The sequence below is a fragment of the Vespula vulgaris genome, chromosome 1 (genome assembly GCF_905475345.1).
Source record: "Vespula vulgaris chromosome 1, iyVesVulg1.1, whole genome shotgun sequence".
Lineage (NCBI taxonomy): Eukaryota > Metazoa > Arthropoda > Insecta > Hymenoptera > Vespidae > Vespula > Vespula vulgaris.
Window position 1 is genome coordinate 4,375,655 of NC_066586.1, and position 19,953 is coordinate 4,395,607.

Below are 19,953 nucleotides of genomic sequence, written 5' to 3' on the forward strand. Positions count from 1 at the left end.
GCGTTAGCCAGCTCGACCAACGTTCACGCAGTCGTAATATGTTCGGGGAGCATGGAGGGTTACCTTTCTTTACTCCTTTGCTCTGGGACTCGTGTAAAGGAACAACCGAGACGAACAAATTTTAAGAACAACCCTTACGCTACCCTCGAATTTCGTAACACGAATACTATCCCGCGAGATATCGTGCCTGTGCTAAGAAGAAACAAAGGAACCCAAAAGCGAGGAAATCGATACGTTCTGATGTTTCCACGATGTATATACATACGTATAAGTGTCCATGTATCTGTCTCTACGTACGCTCCATTTTCTCGAGAACGACGAAGTTGCCAGAGTAAAATACACGAGGAGGAAAGAAATATACACGTATATCTATGTATATGTGTTCGAATATAAACTCTTCCCATCGATGCATCGATTTGGCCCTTTAAACGAACCACCATGACCATGTTCTATTAAAGATAGATCGTGCTATCGTTTCGCGCCGGATTCGTTCGTCGTTCGTTATCGACATAGATGTCAATACGCGGCCCGTCGATTTATCCAACCTTATTTAGAAAAGGTAATATATCGTTCGTAGCGAAATCCGTAGTTTTATTTTTTAATATCGTGAATATATATAAAAGAATTGATACGAATTAATATTTAATTATCGTTTTATATCTCATCGTCTTTATTAATCATTATCTACTCAACGAACGTCCCGTTACTGGGTTAGAATGGATTTGAGAAACCTAAATGAAAAACACGTTGAGATAAGTGTATTCCGAAGGAGGAAGAGGATGAGGAGGAGCAAGAGGAGCAGGAGGAAGAGGAGTTTAGGGGTTTCCTGCTTCTTCAATCCCTTCTCGTTACCTCCATCAATAAAAGTCAAGGCAGAAATCCGCCTTGATGGCAGCTCGGTTAGATCGCATTGACCCGAAGCTCGAAAGCAACGCTGCGAGAGACGTAGACAGAATCAAAGAAGCCCCCGAGGTGAGAGAACTCAGGCCGATGATATTACGAATCGTTTTTCGTAGATTTTCTCTTCTCCTCGGTTACGCATTTTCCTTTTTCATTGTATCGTACCTTTCTTATTCTTTAATCGAATCCCTTTCCGATTAAAATTATAACGAAACTCGCTTGTTCTCTAACTCGATTCAAAGATTCAAGTTTTTCCGTTTTTCCTCGCAATTGGCCAATGGCCGACCATGCTATCGCATATCGCATATTTGCCGCTCGAAACGTTTTACTTCTTTTTGCAGCGTGTTCCAATGATTAACCGTTCCGGTCGCACGGGCTCGAAAATAGCCACGCGTACCAGCACCAAATGTAAACAGTTCAACTAGAATACGTAGTGCTTTGTTCGAAGTCTGACCGGGTCGTTTCTCGTTCCTGGCTCGTTGAACGCATTTCAAGACTCGTATTATTCCTCCTACCACCAAGAAATCCTTTATTCTCCTCGCTCTCTTAATAAATCCACCGTTTTCTTTATATAAACGATGGAAACTGCAAAATTAACGTTCAAATTCACGGACGCTCGTTCTCTGATGTTTCTCGTTATTATTCAACGTCGCGTTCGTCGCTTCTTTTTCTCCATTCTCTCTCTCTCTCTCTCTCTCTCTTTTGTTCTTTCTCATATCTCATAATCAAAACGATAGGAGTTATCGATGCTTCCTTTCTTTTTTCTTCCTTTTTTCCCTTTCCCTTTCCCTTCTCTTTCTTTTTTCTTTTTTTGTATCCTCTTTTTTCAATTACTCGTCGAACCGATTATACCGTTATTTCCCGATTTGAGCTTTCTTTCGCAGCGTCATGCTTCGGTCGCTTCCCTTTATGCGAACGTCGCTCTTCCTTTCGGCACACTTATCCATCGATCTTGCTTTCAGTTTTCGTCGCTTTCATCGAGCGTGAACTCGGCGTTGAGGGATTGGCTCGAGGCAAGACCGAACGGACGATTTATCTTACGTATGCTCGATAGCTCGATAAAGACGCGTTGCAAGCAAAGCTGCCTCGTACGGGATGCCAATTAACGCGGCATATCCGTATCGTGACAGCATTGAAGAAGGACCTCTACGATCAGCTGAAATCATTTTCAAATCGTAATACCTAATATATATCCTTTCCTCGATATCTTTCGATATAACGGATCCGTCAATAAATGGGTGATTAACCTTTACATAATTCCTAATACCTACCCTAAATTATGTTTCGAGTTAAATAGATCGAGAAATACATACGTACATACATACATATACATACATATATATATTCCGACGAGGCGAAAGCTGGTTAGAGCGAAACGATTGAAAAATTCTCAGTTAACTGAGAATTAATTTCCCAAGCGTTATGAGGAAAGGTTCTATCATCAAAAGATTTAATATCTTACGTAACGATGCTAGTCGATGCAACGTCACGTTACTCAACATCTAAACGGCTAATATTTCATTCGGATAATTTGGTCGCGGCAGTCACACCTACCGTTGCATAATGTCGTCCGTCGACTATAATAGACGACCGAACTTCAATCTCGTTTACATGTTCCGCCGATCCACCGACGATCACTTCCGTTCGATTCGATATATACCTACTACGTCATATCTACACGTGTACATGCGTTTCATGTACATATGCACGTATATATATGGATTTATATATAAAGACCTATCCCTAGTAAGTACGTTGTTCACGTTTCTACGTATCCTTCACATCGGATGCGAAATTTTCAAAGCGAAGTGACGAACCGATCTCTTTTAAAAGATACTCTTTCTCTTTCTCTCTCTCTCTCTTTCGCACTTTCATTTCGGTAGATATGATAGTTTATTAAGGCCGATGCGAATGTCGATGGGAATGCCGATGAAAGAGGAAGCACGTTTCATAAATATCGTTATTGGCGCGCAGGGATCCGAATGTCACGGACAGAAGTCATACGTTTTCTCTCCTTTCTTTTCGTTCTTCTTTCCATGGCATCCGACTTTTCTCTCTCTTTCTCACTCTCTCTTTCTCTCTTTTTCTTTCCATGTTCCCGTTTTTTTGTACCCTCTTTCTCTCGTAACGCATCGGGAAGAGCTCGTTTCACGTCGGAACGCGACGAGCGTCCGGGCTCGAACGAAAAGGGGCGTAAACGCGCGACGGGCCGGACGCGGTGCCCGTACTAGAGGCGGTAAATTTTGAAGAACCGACCGAGGGAAGTGCCTTTGAAAATGTTCCCACCTTCGACGAGAGTTTACTACCGACTCTCTTTCTCTCTCTCTCTCTCTCTCTCTCTCTCTCTGTCTCTTTATAAAACATCGAAGCGTTTGAAACGACGTAAATGCTGCTCGAATTTTATACTCCTACCGCGTGTTTCATTTCTCTTCGAAGGCGTATCACGATTTTCTATCTTCTCTCTCTCTCTCTCTCTCTCTCTCTGTCTGTTTCTCTCTCTCTCTCTCTCTCTCTCTCTCTCTTTGTATCATTCTATCCGTCTGTCTCTTTCTCTTTTACTCTTATTTCTTTCTCTATTTTTTCGATATGCTTTAAACTATAAATCGTACGATTTCAAATATATTCGTAAAAGATACGAATTCGAAAGTTTATCCGATTTTTCTCTTACTTTTGATCATCGATACGTTTTTTTCTTTTTTCTTTTTTTTTCATCAAAATCCTTCACCTTTCCGTCGGTCTAACGGTATTTCTTCTTCAAATCGATCTCCCTTGGCAAAGATGGCTTTCTCTCGTCTTTCAGTCTTTCTTCGAGACGACGAGTACAACGGATACGACTTAAGGTACGTCACTGATACGCGTATGCACATCAAACATACCAACGGCCTACCAATCCGATCCGCGGGTGAAAGCTTTTCAATGTGGAACGCGAATGTTTGCAGTCAAAGACGAGCTTTCTTCGGGAAAAGAAGATTCGACTTCGCGCGTAGCTAGGTAGGCAGGTATGTAGATATACGTGGAGTGACAGGAGTCCCAGATTTCCGGCTTTGAAAGTTTGTAAATCCGCGAACAAGGAAAACGCCGAACGAGTCGCGAGACACGAAGCTACGCTGTTCGATTTTTATTTTCTTGTATTATTACCTTTTCGTTTTTGTATTTACTTTCGGCCGTACGCTCTTCGAAGGATAATATTATTTTCATTGGCCAAGTAAATACACAAACAATATTTTAATAACATTACATAGTAAAGCGATTCAATATTGAGAACATAAATAGAGGAAGGACGCCTAAAGGAGATATATAACTCGAAGATGTAAACACGATGTTTGGTAACTACAGCGTAGGGACGAGCGTTTGAGATAATCCTAGGTCAAAGACTTTAAATACAGATCAGTCGACCGGCGATATTCGAGGAGGCACGTTGTCAAAGAACGCTCGTGGGAACTTGCCTGACCCTCTCTGATCTTTATGTATTTAAATTACGTTACTGATCCAAAGATCTCGCGTAACTTTCATCGTTCTATAATCGTTAGTATTTACACTTTGGATCGTATTATCAGAGTGTCAAATATAATATTTGTTTCGTTGGATATATAAGGGACAACATTGGGACTGCGGCTTGACTAATGAAAATAAAGGATCGTCAGGACTCCAACCAGCTCGTTTAATTGTTAACGCCTATAGAAGAGTTTGACTGTTTCGGTGAGAACATTTCTTATTCATTCGGAAGTTTGGTATTTCGCCTAAAGCGGTACAGGGCCCGGGAAACTTCGTGTGTCAATAGGTACGTGCATTATTCACACAGCGAAATGAGGGTGCCGTACAGAGGGAAAGCTTACTGTCGCTTAGCATGTGAGAGATCCCAGCTACCGTCGACTGCACGTATCGTGACTGAGTTAGGAATACGTGAGAGAGGCTGCTTAAAGTATGTGTTTTGTGGGGAGCATTTAACTACCGCGAGAGCTCAAGTCAATATTTATTAAATGCGCTGTCTGTGTAGGCGTGCGCCCGCACCCATCGTTCTCCCTCTTTGTTAGCGTGCGTTCCTAATCAAATTCCATGCATTCCACAGGGTGGCCAAAGTGAACTTCTAGCCTCTAGACGAAGTCAAAGTCATCTGGAGGGCTCCTTCGAGCCTACGAAGAGATCGTTTAGTGCGCTAAAGTTTCGTATTTTCCTTAAGAATTTCTCTTATCCCGTTCCCGTAGAATACCAAATGATTTTTAATATCTTCCTTATACATTATTTATCGTAATTTATTCCTCGATTGAGAATATAATTCTTTATTGACCGATATCGCTCGTATATGTTTCAAAAAACGTGCGCGTGTTTTTACTACTGGATTTAATATTTTAAGATATTTAATATTTAGATTTTACCACTGGACTAAAATAAGAAAAACAGTTTATACAAACGCGTACCCGATACGACCTTTTTCGTTTCCGAGAAATACACGATATGAGTCAACTGATTTAGAAACATTACAAGGAAATGTTTACACAATACGGAATATCGTAAAATGTTTATACGACGAGACATGATGAATCAGACATTATTTATAAACGGTTAAATGGAGAGCTCGGTTTAACAAAAAATTTGTCGAAAGAGATATTCGGTCGTATCTCGAAAACGAAGTCATGTTTGGCGAATATTTGTATGAACTTTTTTTTTTTTAATTTAATGCGTCGTATCCATCGGTGAAGTTATATCCAGATTTAAAACAACCTATATAGGTCTTCTATTAAATAAAATTTAAGTTAAATAAAGTTGAGTTCAAATAAAAGTTATTGTTTCTAAATAGAGGTTATTAGCAGGTATTAATTAACACTGAAAAGTGACAAACTAAATTCCGTTAATGAGATCTCTTTTGCTAAATTTACGTTCAACCATTTGCATAACGTTTGCTCGTTAATTTTTTGCAAATAATAGATCGTTAATGAATTATTCAATATCGGTACAATGACCCTATTAATCTTTTTGAATCCGTTCTACTATTAAAAAAAAAAAAAGAAGAAAGAAATAAAAAAGATGAAACTAAAAATAATACAAAAAGCGAACTCTAATTATAAGATCGAAGTCTTATAGATTTTTTTAACGTAGTACATTTAATTTCCGTAACATAAAAAGCGTTTATTCATATATTATCTATTCGTATTTAATCAGATAGATAGATCGATCGATCATTTGAATATACATAGGTACGTCTGTAGCGATTTATCGATTTCATTTCGTAATTTAGTCCTAATAGCGTATGCTACTTCTCAAATATATGTTTAATTATGTAAATAAATTTGTTTTTTGATTAGAAATTTACAATTTAACAGAAAACGAAGTTAAATAGATACGTATCGGGATATATGTTTAATGAACGATTTCCCGTAGAAAATCATCCCAGTTATTGTTAAACGATGTAAAACGATTCCCACGATAATTGGATCATTAGTAAACTATTTCCCGGCGTGTTAAATACTTCATCACAGGGTGCTTGGAAGGTCGTACGTAATCACTCGAGAAGACTTGAATCATGAAAATAAAGGAAAGTGAGAACCGAGACTAAGAGAGAGAGAGAGAGAGAGAGAGAGAGAAGTTGTATACTTGTTGCAAATGTATTTGTACGTATGTAGGGGCAGGTAGCCGGAGGCTCGTGGCCCGTTTCCTAGCGTTCGCCGAGTTACGCGCTGTGGTTTCTACGGCGAACGAGAAATTATAACAATGATTTCGATATGCCCTGAGGACTCTTACACAGTCATGTAATTAAGCTGTTCCTATATTCCGTTGGGCGGAGTAGAAGCAGAGAGTTCGCTTCGAAACGATACGCATTTATACCGCTTGGCGCCTCGGTAAATAACGGGGCGTCGTTCCATAACCAACACCTCGTTTAGTTCCTATTAAATTATGTGTTATTCACAGTCATCTCGATTCTCCCTTTTAATATTTCCATCACCTATTTTAACGATCTATTCCTTCCACATACGGGGAACATCAAAGCGAGAGATATGAATACCATGCCGTTTCTAGCATGAGCGACTTCCAAGAATGTGTAATAGTTTCATTTGAAATCGATGATATCCTATCCGATCGTTATTAGTTACGGATAATAAAGAAGGATTCGTGCGTTTATCGATTTGTCCCTTTTAATCATCCTGTAATCCATAACGCCATTCTACCGGCTCGTTGACCTTAATGTCCTTTTAAATATTTCCATATATTTGCGTAGATAACGATTCCATCTCTAACATCGATATTCGACATTTTCCATCTCCGAAGAGTACAATTTCGTATTATTATGAATGAAAATGTAATAAGAATTGCAAACGTTCGTAATGATTTAACTCTGCGATATCGGGGTAAATAGATGTCGATAACGCCATTAGAAGTTATTATATTTTTGTCCAGCTGCGTTCCTTTTGTCCAAAATGGTACTTCGTAGATACGTATGTGCATATACACACTTTGTTCTTTCTTGATATCCCAGATATATTTGCTCCAAAGCGTGGACCAGGCGCCTAGAAAAATATTCCACTTTTTCTCCGTTATAACCATAAAATAACCTCTTTATACGGTACACTTTATCGTCCTCGTTCTCGTTCTCGTAAAGATTATGTATTCTTTTTATCCCCTCTCCGGTGGGGGTTAGCGATTAAGTTAAATAATTATTCTCATTTCGGCCAAACATTAGATACATTTTGGGGCCGATATTTCATTCGGACTCCTTTTAAAATTCTCTTCGCGAACACTCGAAACGTTCAGAGAAGAGGACGTATTAATTTAAGATAATCGTCGTGAAAGGTCAAGTATATGAACTCTGGGAACTCCTATCCCTCGTCGCGAGGCACGAGCATAGCTCGTTTTCAGATCGATTTCCTTTCAACGAGATTAAGGTCGAAACAATTTGCAGGTGGCTTGGGTCGGCGGTATAGGTACCTCAACTCTCTCTCTCTCTCATCGAGAGGCCATTATTTATATCCGTAAATTGATAATTAGGTTTGCCCACCGCAGCCCAAGAAAATTGATTCTCCCGGGGGTCGAGGTGGGTCCAATATGGAGGGACCAAGCAAAGCTGAAGCCTTCGTTGTTCGCTCATCGACGTCTACCTATCCTTTGGGAGGTGCAACTTCGTTATTGCCGGGTCCTGTCAATCTCGGATCAATGGCGATTTAATTAAAGATTATGGCCAAACGAAAATTAAGATTAATCGTAGACGCTAGGTGCTGGTGGCTTATGGCCGATGGTTGAACAGGTTAGAAGTTAAGAGACGCTTTGGAGGCGATCGGCCTTAATTATTTCGAACAAGGGAAAGCGAGCGAGTGAATGAGTGTATGTGAGAGAGAGAGAGAGAGAGAGAGAGAGAGAGAGAGAGAGAGAGAGAGAATGAGGGAGAGAGAGAGGGAGAGAGATAGAGATAGGCAGAAACTGCGAACGTCGCTTTCCTCGTCTTCATTGTCATCGTCATCGTCATCGTCATCGTCGTTGTCGTTGTCGTCATAGTTCACCCTCGTCGGGTGATGCCGGCCGTCGACATTGCTGCACTTTGTCAGTGCACACAACATCGAGAAAACGAGGTCGAGGACAACGAGAAAGACCGACTTTATTGGCTCAACCCTCCAAGCAGGCCAACGGGAAAATATGTATGTACGTACATACATATTTACTATATAGAAATATAGAAGCATTAGTATAGTTGTAAACGCGATGGAATTATGTTCCGCGAAGAACGTTAATAAACGTTGATTTTGTATACGTAAAGAGATCTTTTTTTCTCTTTTTTTTTTTTTCTTCGAACGACTGTACGATTCAAATCATAACGCGTCACGCGTAATCTTTTTTTGCGATGATACATTGTCCACAGTTTTCCGTATTTCCGTGTATGTCCACGCTACAATGTTCTATTTAATTAATAATTAGCTGTTTACGGATAATCCGATCTTAACGCTACGGTATCGGAAATCGATAGGTATTGCTATTTGGAAAATTTGCGTTTCAGTAACTCTGGATTTTAATGATTGTGTTTATGTATTGGCCGAGAGATGCGGATATTTGTTGAAACCGTGGTTGTCATGCTTATCAAGACTTAACTCAATATTTGTCGTAAGCAAATTTAGCATATTGGAATTTCGATTAACCTCGATAGCTCAGTTCGTCGTCGTTGATTTTCTCGGCGAGTTCGAATCATTAAAATTTAGTAAACGTAGGAACGAAGAAAGGATCACGACGTTTTACCGAGCCCTTCGCATAGTTCCTTTCGATCGGATCGCAACCAAGCGGATTCATTGGACAGAGAAACGTTTGCGGAAAAGGTAAAATCACTTTTGGCAATGTTCCGATTCGTTCGAAGCACCGAATGTGATGACGAGCGGAGAAAACGGAAGTACACGATCTCTCTCGGAGTCAAGGCTCTCTTGAATGACATTTGGCGTGAAATTATCGGCAAATCGTCGACGATAAAAGAAAGGAAGAAAAGGTCGGGGCGATGGCGTAGAACGGGTCGTAAACTTTACGACACCTTATTTCGGTCGTAGTACGCATTTTAGTCTCGTTCTCTTCTATTTCGCTCGATCACATCGACTACTATGCTCTGTCGCAACTCAGTCGATACTATTTCCGCCATTTTCTGAGTAATAACGCACGTACTTACGAACGACCATTAAGAGTCATCGATAATAAAGCCAATAACAATGAGATCGGTTTATTCTATTTGCTTTACCTATTTCGTTTTACCCTTTAAAGAAAGTTCTCGAGAGATTTTACGAGTGGTTACTATCACAGTCGAATTTGTATCAATTCTTTTCTTCTTTCTATGAATTCTACTTCGACTACGTCGTTCCCTTGAAGTGTCCGTCGAACTTAATTGACAATAGCTTTTGAAAGAGAGTCATATTACTTTCGTGTTTATTGCTTCAAGAGAACTATTCGGTCCCCAGTGAGTACTTCAATATCGTTGAATTAGCGAGGATTCGTTTTAAAGCTACGTTTGCTCGATTTTAGAAAACACTTTAACCTCGAAATTACTGAGTTTGATGGAACTTGGCCAACAGCTCGCGGGCTTGATATTTTGTCGATAATTAATTAAAGTTATGCACGGAAAATGTGTAAAAATGTAAAAAAAAAAAAAAAAAAAAAAAAAGAAGAGAAAGGATAGGGAAAAATTATTATCGTTTAAACGAGAAATACATAGGAATGTTGTTACGTTTGCGAGCAATTTAATCAATGCTTATACGATTTGTACCAATTATCAAATAAAATAATTTCTTTTTTATCATTTTTCTACGGCGTATGACTCTCCGTGATTCTCGTTCTCGAACATTCGTGTTGGTTCAAAAAAATATTTGGCGCGTGAGATGAACTTTGGATGAAACGAAAAAAAAAAGGAAAAAGGAGAACGCTGTACGAGTCCATTTATTTTGAGTGTCGCGATAGAAAACATAAAAAAAGAATATGTATGTATGTATATATATATATATAATATTCTCGGTCGTATACCATAACAACGAGTTCGTTTTCGTTCCACGTATGTAGGAGGTACGACAGTTCTGGCATGTCGGCTCTTGACGAGAACATTATGGAACGGGTAGTACATTAGTTTTTTTTTTTTTTCTTTTTTTTTTATACATTTCGATCAATTTGTCGGAAAGAAGGGTTTTTTATTTTCTTTGTTTTTATCATTTAGAGAAAATTTACGATACCTTTAGTTCGTTCTCTTACAGCACAGATTTCTATTTGACCGTCGCTTTCTGACATTCTTATGGGTACATATATATACACACACACGTACATAGTACATACGTTGGTAGCAGAGCGTCTATATATCGTTTCGCTCGAGCTAAATCGAAAAACTTTGCCACTCGACGTACGAGAGGAGTGTACAGTGAATCGAAATAAAATGATAGCAGGAGATGCCGGTGCAGGATTAAAGCCGCGAGGTTAAAACAGTTTCGAATGCTGGATAGAGTGAGTTGGTAGGTGTAAAAGGAGGAAAAGGAAGAAGAGGGAAGCAAGAGGAAGGAGAAAGACGGAAGGCAAAGAGAGTGGGAAGAGCCAAAGAGACTCCAGTGTGCTTAACCTTACCGGAAGTGGTGGCGAACGCGGCCATAAGCGGCTCATCGCGCTTCCAAAGTTCCTTCTCGAACTCTCGTCTCTACAGATCGCCTCTACAAAACGAACCAACCAAGTCCCAACCTGATATTTTCTATTTCTCTTTCTCCAGTTCCTCCCTTTTGAATCGCTTTTGAATCGCGACTTGTCAGTAGAGATTTGTTAATTGATTTTTTACGTAGAAACGTATGTTTATATAACTTAATACGAATGCGTTACATTGCATGCCGTTCCAGATGGTGATACGACTTTTTACGAGCGTATAAATAATCTCGTTGAAGGAAATGCACTTTATCTATTTGTTTGTCGACACGTCACACGCACATTCTTCCTCGTTCTTATAAACTTGATTCATTTTTATTTCCTTCATTTTTACTCGACGTCTCTTTCTCTTTCTTTTTTTCTTTCCCTCCTTCTCTCTCTCTCTCTCTCTCTCTCTCTCTCTCTCTCTCTCTCTCCCTCTCTTTTTTCCTCTCTCAATGCGTTTTTTCCAATCAAGTGAAATCATAACTCATCCTTGCTTGCATTTGCTTCTTCAACGAAGTATCAAATTATTTTCGTTGCATGACATTATTGTAGGATAATGTGAGCATATTGTAATTTCTCTGTCGTATCCCGTTTAAAACGCAGATGTACGATAATCATGAAACACCTTCGATGAGTTACACTTCGAGTTTACAACGAGTAACCATCTTCGCGAAACGTATTAGTCCTGCGCTAACGGTACGGGCGCATTGGTTTCATATCACGTTATTGCTTTGAAATCGGCTGTTAACGAGTTTAACGAGTTTGTCGAGTAATCAAGGGATATAGAATTTATTGTATGCTATTTGGTGGGTTATACTGCAGTCATTATTTTCTTTGTTTCTCTCTCTCTTTCTCTCTCTCTCTCTCTCTGTCTCTCTTGTCAGAGAATTCGATTACTCTGTAGATAGATATATCTAAACATATCGATCCTTACAAGTTATCACGAATGAATAGAACGTGATCGATAAAAAGGAATAATTCGTTGCTTTGCAATTGACTTTGAACACGATCTTAAAACATTCGTGCCCAGTTAATCCCAGTAAGTTTTATATCCTTTAGAAAAGGATCGTTCGAGATTTGGGAAGAAAATTGGAAAAGAAAGGTAGAAGAGCGAAGGAAAAATCTTGGGGTAATCGTCCGAGATTCTTTCATCCGTTTCGCGCATGGTTTCGTTTCGCGCCTTACCTAACGTCCGATTTCTCTCTTCCTTTTTTCAATTTGCCCGGAGAAAATCGGGACTTTTCTCAGCCGCTAGGCAAAGCAATAAGACGGTGAAACGCCACCTGTTCCCAAGTGTTATGAGACATCCCTGCCCTTTTCTATTTCTTTTTCTTTTTCTTTTTCTTTTTCTTCTTCCTTTTCCTCTTCTTTTCCCCTTTCTGTTTTTTTTTCTTTCGTTTCTCTAACTTCTTTTCCCTCTCGATCCGGTTGTCCCATACGAGTCGCATCGTCCGTCCTACCGTGGGATGTTAACAGCAATTTGTACCATCAACGCCATTACCGCCTTTTCCTTCCTCATCTCTCTCTCTCTCTCTCTCTCTCTCTCTCTCTTTCTCTTTCTCTCTCCCCCTTCCCCGTTTGCTTACTTCGCTGAAGGAAACTCTAGATTTCTAGCGGCCGTCGGAGGTCGCAGATGACACTGTTACGGAGTTTCGTCTACTCGCTTTTTCTCGTAGCGTTTCTACGCCATCTCAATGTCTCGAGTTCTTGCCACGTTCGAAGCGGTTCGAGCTCTCTGTAGTCCGAGATTTCTGTAGCCGCAGCTTCGCATAGTCGATCCTTTCCGAATGTAGATGTTAACCAAGATTTTCTCTCTCTCTCTCTCTCTCTCTCTCTCTCTCTCTCTCTCTCTCTCTCTCTCTCTCTCTCTCTCTCTCTATCTCTGTCTTCCTTAAGCCCACGTGTTACCAACCTGCAACTCTCTCATCCCTGGATTTTGCTCATACGAGTCTCGATCCCGATAAGAAGTTCTCTGTCTACGACGTGGAACGTTATTACATCTCGTTTCTTACCTCTCCGTTTCGATTTTCTCATACGCTCGTTTTATAATTAGATCGTCTTCTCATTACCGAACGGGATGAAAAATGAACGGTTTGTTGACGAGTAAAAGAAAGAAATGATATAGGGATGCAAGTATAATGAGTACGAGTATTATCATTGTATGTATATGCGTATCGTAGATATTAAGTACTATATATGAGAGAAAGATATATGAATCCGCGCGTTGAATCTTTTTCCCGTTTTTCTACTTCCTTTTTTTGTCAGAAACTTCATAAATGAGCGAGAATTAAAAGTCCAATAGGAGAGTATGTGCCAGCAATGGTAGGCTGCGTACTCACGCATTTTGATAAAAAAAAATATATATATACACATATGTACACGTATTTTACACATGTGAAAGAGGTTGGTAATAAAAAAAGTACGTTTGATTCTCTCTTTTTCGTTATCTCAGAACGGTGGCTTTGCCGCAACACAGAATTATCTATCGATTTCAGTTTGTACGAGCTCTCTCTCTATCTTTCTATCTCTCTTTCTCTCTCTCTCTCTCTCTCTCTCTTTCTCCCTCTACCATAGACCGTACTCGTAACGATAGTAATATTCTCCTGCGTATGAAGTACCGTAATGCCGAGAGGAACAAAGCGCTTCGCCGAACGGATGGAGAAACTTAATCTTCTACGTGCACAACGAAAACGTAACGAATGTGAGTAACACGAATATGGTAAAAGCTATTCGTCGCTTCGTTATCAGCTTCGTTCCTTATCGCGAACGGGCTTTAAATTATTAAATTATCATGCTACATTCTGTTTTGCGCAAAAGAGAAAAAGAAAATGGAAGAAAAATCGTGTTCCCGAACGTTGATCTTTTGATAATTTTCTATATAGAAACGAGCATATTCGCATATATATTTTTTTTCGTTCTCTTCCTCCCTTCTATAATTATTTTACGAAACTCCATCGGAATCAAAGACAAAGTCAAGGTAATTACGATATATACATATATATATATATATATCGGGTTATATTGCGAGGAGGTAGTAGTAGCCCACTCGCTTTTCCAGTAACGTTTACTACATTTGCATGCTTCGAATTACACTGCAAATTGCACAAAGTACCTACTCGTGATTAGATTCGAATACGCGCGTAAAGTGCGTATTATGAGACCAACGGATGTTCGCAAGAGATCGTAAGATACATTATTAAACGCACGTATTTATTAATTTTAATACATACGTATATATGTATGTACATACGCGAGTATTAAAAGAACAAGGCATTTGAGATGTTTTCAAGCGTTAACCCGATAACGAGAAGGTTGAGATCGTACGATTCGTAACACGTAATTTAAAGAAACGAGCTTGAATTTTGAATTGGCACGTTACGTTCGAGATTTTCGAACTGGTTCGAAAACGTAGTCATTCGTCGTACGAATCGCGCTTTCGATAGCGGCTAATCGCGGGAACCGGTGGGTTTGCGGTGCAAACATTATTTCGCGCCCGCCAACCGGCTTCACTCCCGTTCCTCCTCCACTTCCTCTTTCTCTCTCTCTCTTTCTTTCTCTGTCTCTCTCTTTCTCTGTCGCTCTCTCTCTCTCTCTCTCTCTGTGTCCCTGTTTCTCTATCTCTTTTTCTCTTTCTGACCGATCCTCCCCCACTATCCCTTCCACTAGCCGTCAACCCCTTTCGCTCGCCCGACAATGGCCATTGAAAAAATATATAGCCGAGTACGGCTGCAGGAGTGTCAAACGAACGATACACGAGCTTTCGGTTTTAATCGATTTTGCGTCGATGCAGGAGCTTGAACAGCGAGGAGTATGTATGTATATCGTATCAATGTCGTCTCGTTTCCTGCCTCCCGCCTTTTCCGTGTGAGCGACACGCCGTTTTACGAGCTAAGGCAAATTTTACTATATATTTGTTTTGTCTTTTTATCGTTTAACGAGCGCGCGAGTGCTCGAGTTTGACACTTCTGAAGATATACCAACACCATATTAAATATACCAACATGTTTTATATACATGGGTAGATACCGCGTTTTAGTACATTGAGTTGTCATCGACATCCTTCCGCCTATCAACGTATTCTCTTTCTATCTCTACTTGCTCTCTCACTCTTACAATTAGCGCTTTCAATTACGAATTGTCAGTTCTTTTTCAAGCGAAACAAAAGAAAAGAAAAAAAAAGAAAAGAAAAGATAACAGACAAACAAACTACGAAAAGAAAAAAGAAAAAAAAAAGAAAGAAAAGAAAGTCACACGTAGTTATTTCTTTTTTGTTTTTGTCTATGATTTTTTATGATTTATATATGTTTTTGTTACAGGGGTCACGCGAACATTTTCGACTAGGCCTTACCGAGGAGGTTGGTTCGTTTGTTTGGTTTGCAATTAGGATTAGTCTGTAGATTTTTTTCTCTATGCCCTAATCCTATCCCTTCGCTCTTCTCTTCACGCATAAAAGATAATTATCGCTTTTACTTGATAATCGTCTCTTTTTATCACACTACATCGTTTCTTTTTCTTCCCTTTCTTCTCGATACCTCGATCGATGCTCGGTCATACTAATAATCAATTACCATCCTTAATCGTTACATTAACCCCGTAGCCCGAGAGCACACACAATTATTGTATATGTATCTATACATACGTACGGACGGTGCAATGAACGCACCTATACGTACGATATGTATATCTACATATGTGCAGGACCGATTAAGATCCACTTTTCAATGCGCAATGTGTGATTCATCGTATCTTCTCGAACGTTCGTATCGCTAGTTTTAGTTGATCGATGTTTAGATGTGTGACTATTGACCTTTCATTTCCATGCACCATGGGTGCGCGGCCTCTCTTCTCTCTCTCTCTCTCTCTCTCTCTCTCTCTCTGTCTCTCTATCTCTTTCTCTTCCCCATTCTCCACGTTCCTACCCTTCATTCTCTTTCTATCTTTTCTCTATTTCTCACGTATATATTCTCTCTCTCTCTCTCTCTCTCTCTCTCTCTCTCTCTCTCTCTCTCTCTCTCTCTCTCTCTTTCTGTATGTTCATGTTCGTATCGTTCGTAGGGATATCCGCAGTCTCTATACCGCATACGGTTTACTCACTAACGCTACATATAACGTAATAGATGCAACGATCCTCTTTAGACAGTCAACAAATCGATCGTTGGAACCTGCTCAACGTAACACGTCCCGTAACCGACATATCGCTACTTTAACGTTCCATGGTTGCTACATAAAATATATGTATGTATACATACATATAGTATATCTACATAATATATAACATAAATCCATTTAACTATATGTCGCTTTGTCTTTATCACGATATTTTAACCACGTATGTACTATGATATCTTGATACGCGCATTGATGGTATGTATTATATATACTTATACCTATGAAGCTGAACGACCAATCGGAAACTGTGCTAGATTAATCGTATTGCATGAAACGTTATTAACCTTTCGTTTGTCAGATATCGAGAGGAGCCGGAGCGTTCGGTACAAGAGAGAGAAGGCGAAGGAACGATCGAAAGCTTTGTGGTAAGCAATTACTACGCGTTACCTTTTGCTCTCTAGGATCTTTAGCGTTGCCTCTGGCGTACATTATTTTCATAATCGTCTCTATTCGCTAGCTGATATACCTAGGTACGTACCAGCATAACCGTAAACATAAACGAACGCCTTCCGGCGCATTGGAAGTTTGCCTAAGTAATCGACGAATCCGAATTGCGCGATTCCCATAATCGGGAGCGTCATTGTTGTTCGAATACGTCGTACGTAATTAAACCGATTGCCGAGTATTAAATACGAGACCCGTGAACGATCGAGATCAAAATGACGACATCTAGAAACGTCTCGTACGTTTTGTTGGCTCGTAAAAGAAACCGCATATGACTATTTCTTTCGTATCCATACTTCTTTTATAAGCTTTTATGGGGTTCGATGAAATTTTTGAAAGGATATCTCCAGTGATCGGCTGCTGATCGAATCACGACGTATCCACGCTCGTATTTTTATACGATCGTTACGTTTAAACATTTACTCGATCGCTTTCTGATGAAAATGCCAGGAAATATCGTAGCGATCTCTTTATTCTATCGCAATATTCGGATATCGTGATTTCGAGCATTCTTCCGTTTACAATTCGTACTCGTTATTTTTCGTTATTTTTTCTTTGTTCTCTTTCTCTCTCTCTCTCTCTTTTATTTTTTTTGTCGTTCTTCTTTCTTTGTTTTTCTTTTGTTCTTTCCGTTCTTTTTGTTCTTTTTTAAAACTATACACTCTTCCGTCGGTGGGCGAAGCCAAAAGTAATATTTCACTGTTTCGCGAAGGATCCACTAGTACTCGATAGATTCGATAGAGAGGAAACGGTACATATTGAAACACGCAACCTTTCGATTTATTTATTTTTTTTGACACTAACAAATGGCGAAAAGGGAATCTCCTGAATTGAAACGGACAGGAACGAGGTGCGATTCGAGTTTGCTTTCGTCTAGCCCTGATCGTCCGTCCCTTTGAGTCGGTCGAAGGGGGTACGTCGATCAACTTTTAAACTGTCGTTAAACTCTTGCGAAACTACGAGGACTTTTGACGGCTCGAGGATACATTTCGAGGAAGAATATCGAAGACAATTTTTCTTTTGGCCGAACCATGCGGGAGTCGGTGAGAAGATGTAACTTCATCTATGGCATAATACTTTAGACATCCTTTCATCCACCTCTTAACTTTATTATCATCAATCCCTCTTTTTTCTACACTCTAAGTCAGTTTAGTTTCCATTTGTAATTACAAAAGTTTATCAAATATAATTACGGGAATCGATATGATACATCTTGTGTGTGATAGCTTTAATAATATATAAAGTAAAAGGGAGCGTGTGTACTCGCTAGAAACTCCGTTGCAAAAAGCATGGTATGGCGATGGTAAATGGGCGGAATAGATTCGTGGCTGCATATTAAACGACTTTAAATTACGAGCGGCTCGTTGGATTAGAGCCGCTTACGCTTATAAGCCGGCTCGGTTTTACGGTTTTACGAGCTAAGAAGTACGACGTTGGAGGCGCTGCGAGCCGCCAAGATCGCACGGAGGATAAGACCTCCGAGAGAAAGGAGGACAAAGTCCGACCCGTGGCGCGTAATTCGAGCGCTTAATCCGACCTCCTTCCTGTGTCACAATGTCGCGCGACAAAACGGTTAAGGTATTATGTTGGCGGAAGATATAAAGGAAAATGTGTATCGTCCTGTCTCTGTCTCTCTCTCTCTCTTTCTCTTTATTCTTCACTTTCTCTCTCTCTCTCTCTCTCTCTCTCTCTCTCTCTCTCTTTCTCTGTTTCTTTTTTTCTCTCTTTTTTCAGGTTTTCAAATTTTCCTTATCTAGATCGATCAAATTCGGGGAATGGAAAATGGAGAGAGTGTTCGGTGATACTCGTAAGAAGGAAATCTTGCGTACGTGTGCGAGTTTGTATCCTTTAGTCATGCCGAGGGACGTCTCGTATGGGACATCTGACAATGTCAGCAGTAGTAGGACTCAACGTCAGCTGCTCCGTCAGGTTTACAATACGCTTTGCGCCTCTTCATCGACACGACACTTTTTTTTCGCTAAACATTCTTTAAATTTCTCTCTCTCTCTCTCTCTTTATCTTTCTCTCTTTTTCTTTCTTTTTCTATCTCTTTATACGTCGTAGTTCCATGTAATATATTTATAAGTTACGACGAAAATTGTCTCTTTTGTTACACGTTCTTACGGACTTGTATCGTCCGTATAAAAAAAGTTCAAACATTTTTATATCACGAATAGAATCGTGTAATTTAAATTACGATAAGAATTGCATGAGAATAGAAGAGATAGTTGATTTTAATGGTACATGCGGCCAATCGAATACGCTGCTCGATTCGCAGTTACGCAAAACGAATTATTATTTAATTAATCGTTTATCGAATAAAACTTGAACTCGATGGAAAAATTTATAGCGTTTGAAGGCTCGAAGAGCCGATGAACAAAGAGAGGAATAACGGCGAGGGAAATATTTTGTCGAAGGCCAATAACCATCGGTAAGCTCGTTCGTTGTTGTTGACCTACGAACTCGAAATCCGAGCTTCGTCGCGCTCATTTTCCGCTTGCTCGCGCTTTCCGCCATCGCGGTCGCAAACTTTCACGATGAAAAGCGCATTATCGGGTTTCAAAGCGATGATGAAACTTAAACAGGTGGCCGGTACGAAAGGTTGCGTACGGGCAAACGCGCTCGCCGAAACAGCCAGAGGCTACTGAAAAGACTAGAACGTTATAGCGATTATTTTGCTTATCCTTTCTCGTACGACGAAGGGAGATAAGGACGCATGCGCGTTAAATTTTGTTTGAAAAGCTTTCACCTCGGTGCTAAACTGACGTTTGGAAATCTTGTAAAGTTTGCAGTCGTTGCCAAACGCGAGAGCGCCTATCTGACGAAGCGTCAAAAGTGATGGGAGAGGAAGAGAAAGAGGGGAAAGAGAAGTGTCCTCCTCAAATTCGTTCCTTCGTCTAAAATGCGCAGAGAAATTTCTAAAGCGTACTGTCGACAAATCATCGCAGAGAAAACGAGAGAGAGAGAGAGAGAGAGAGAGAGAGAGAGAGAGAGAGAGAGAAAAGATGCAGACGAAGGGAAAGACGCGCACATTCACCCTTTCCCATTTTCGGCTGGCTCACGAACGATTTGATTTATACGCCGGTCTTGATTACAATTGATTTTAGTTCGTGCGCATGTAACCACGTTCGAACGTATCTGTTACTCAACAGTCGTCGCGATTCTCCTTCCAATGATTCTCTCTCTTTCTCTCTCTCTCTCTCTCTCTCTCTCTCTATCCCTTTCTCCTTGCTCTTCGATCTGCCATTTCTCGTATTCTCATGGCTCTCGAGCTAACGTAGAAACACCGTAACGCGATTCCGCATGCACGAGGCCGCTCGCGCG

The 19,953-nt window shown here is 40.1% G+C and overlaps 1 protein-coding gene across 5 annotated transcripts in view; it reads left to right on the plus strand.

Annotated features, from left to right (window-relative positions):
* Positions 1-19,953, plus strand: part of LOC127064829 (synaptogenesis protein syg-2-like) — a 169,206-nt gene that overhangs the window by 12,553 nt on the left and 136,700 nt on the right. For 4 of the 5 annotated variants that reach the window (XM_050996433.1, XM_050996424.1, XM_050996444.1 and 1 more), the window contains one exon: positions 15,333-15,371. The exons of the other annotated variant lie outside the window; for it this stretch is intronic. In XM_050996433.1, coding sequence (XP_050852390.1) covers positions 15,333-15,371 — 39 coding nt within the window. The remainder of the gene's footprint in view (positions 1-15,332; positions 15,372-19,953) is intronic. 5 annotated transcript variants of the gene reach the window in all.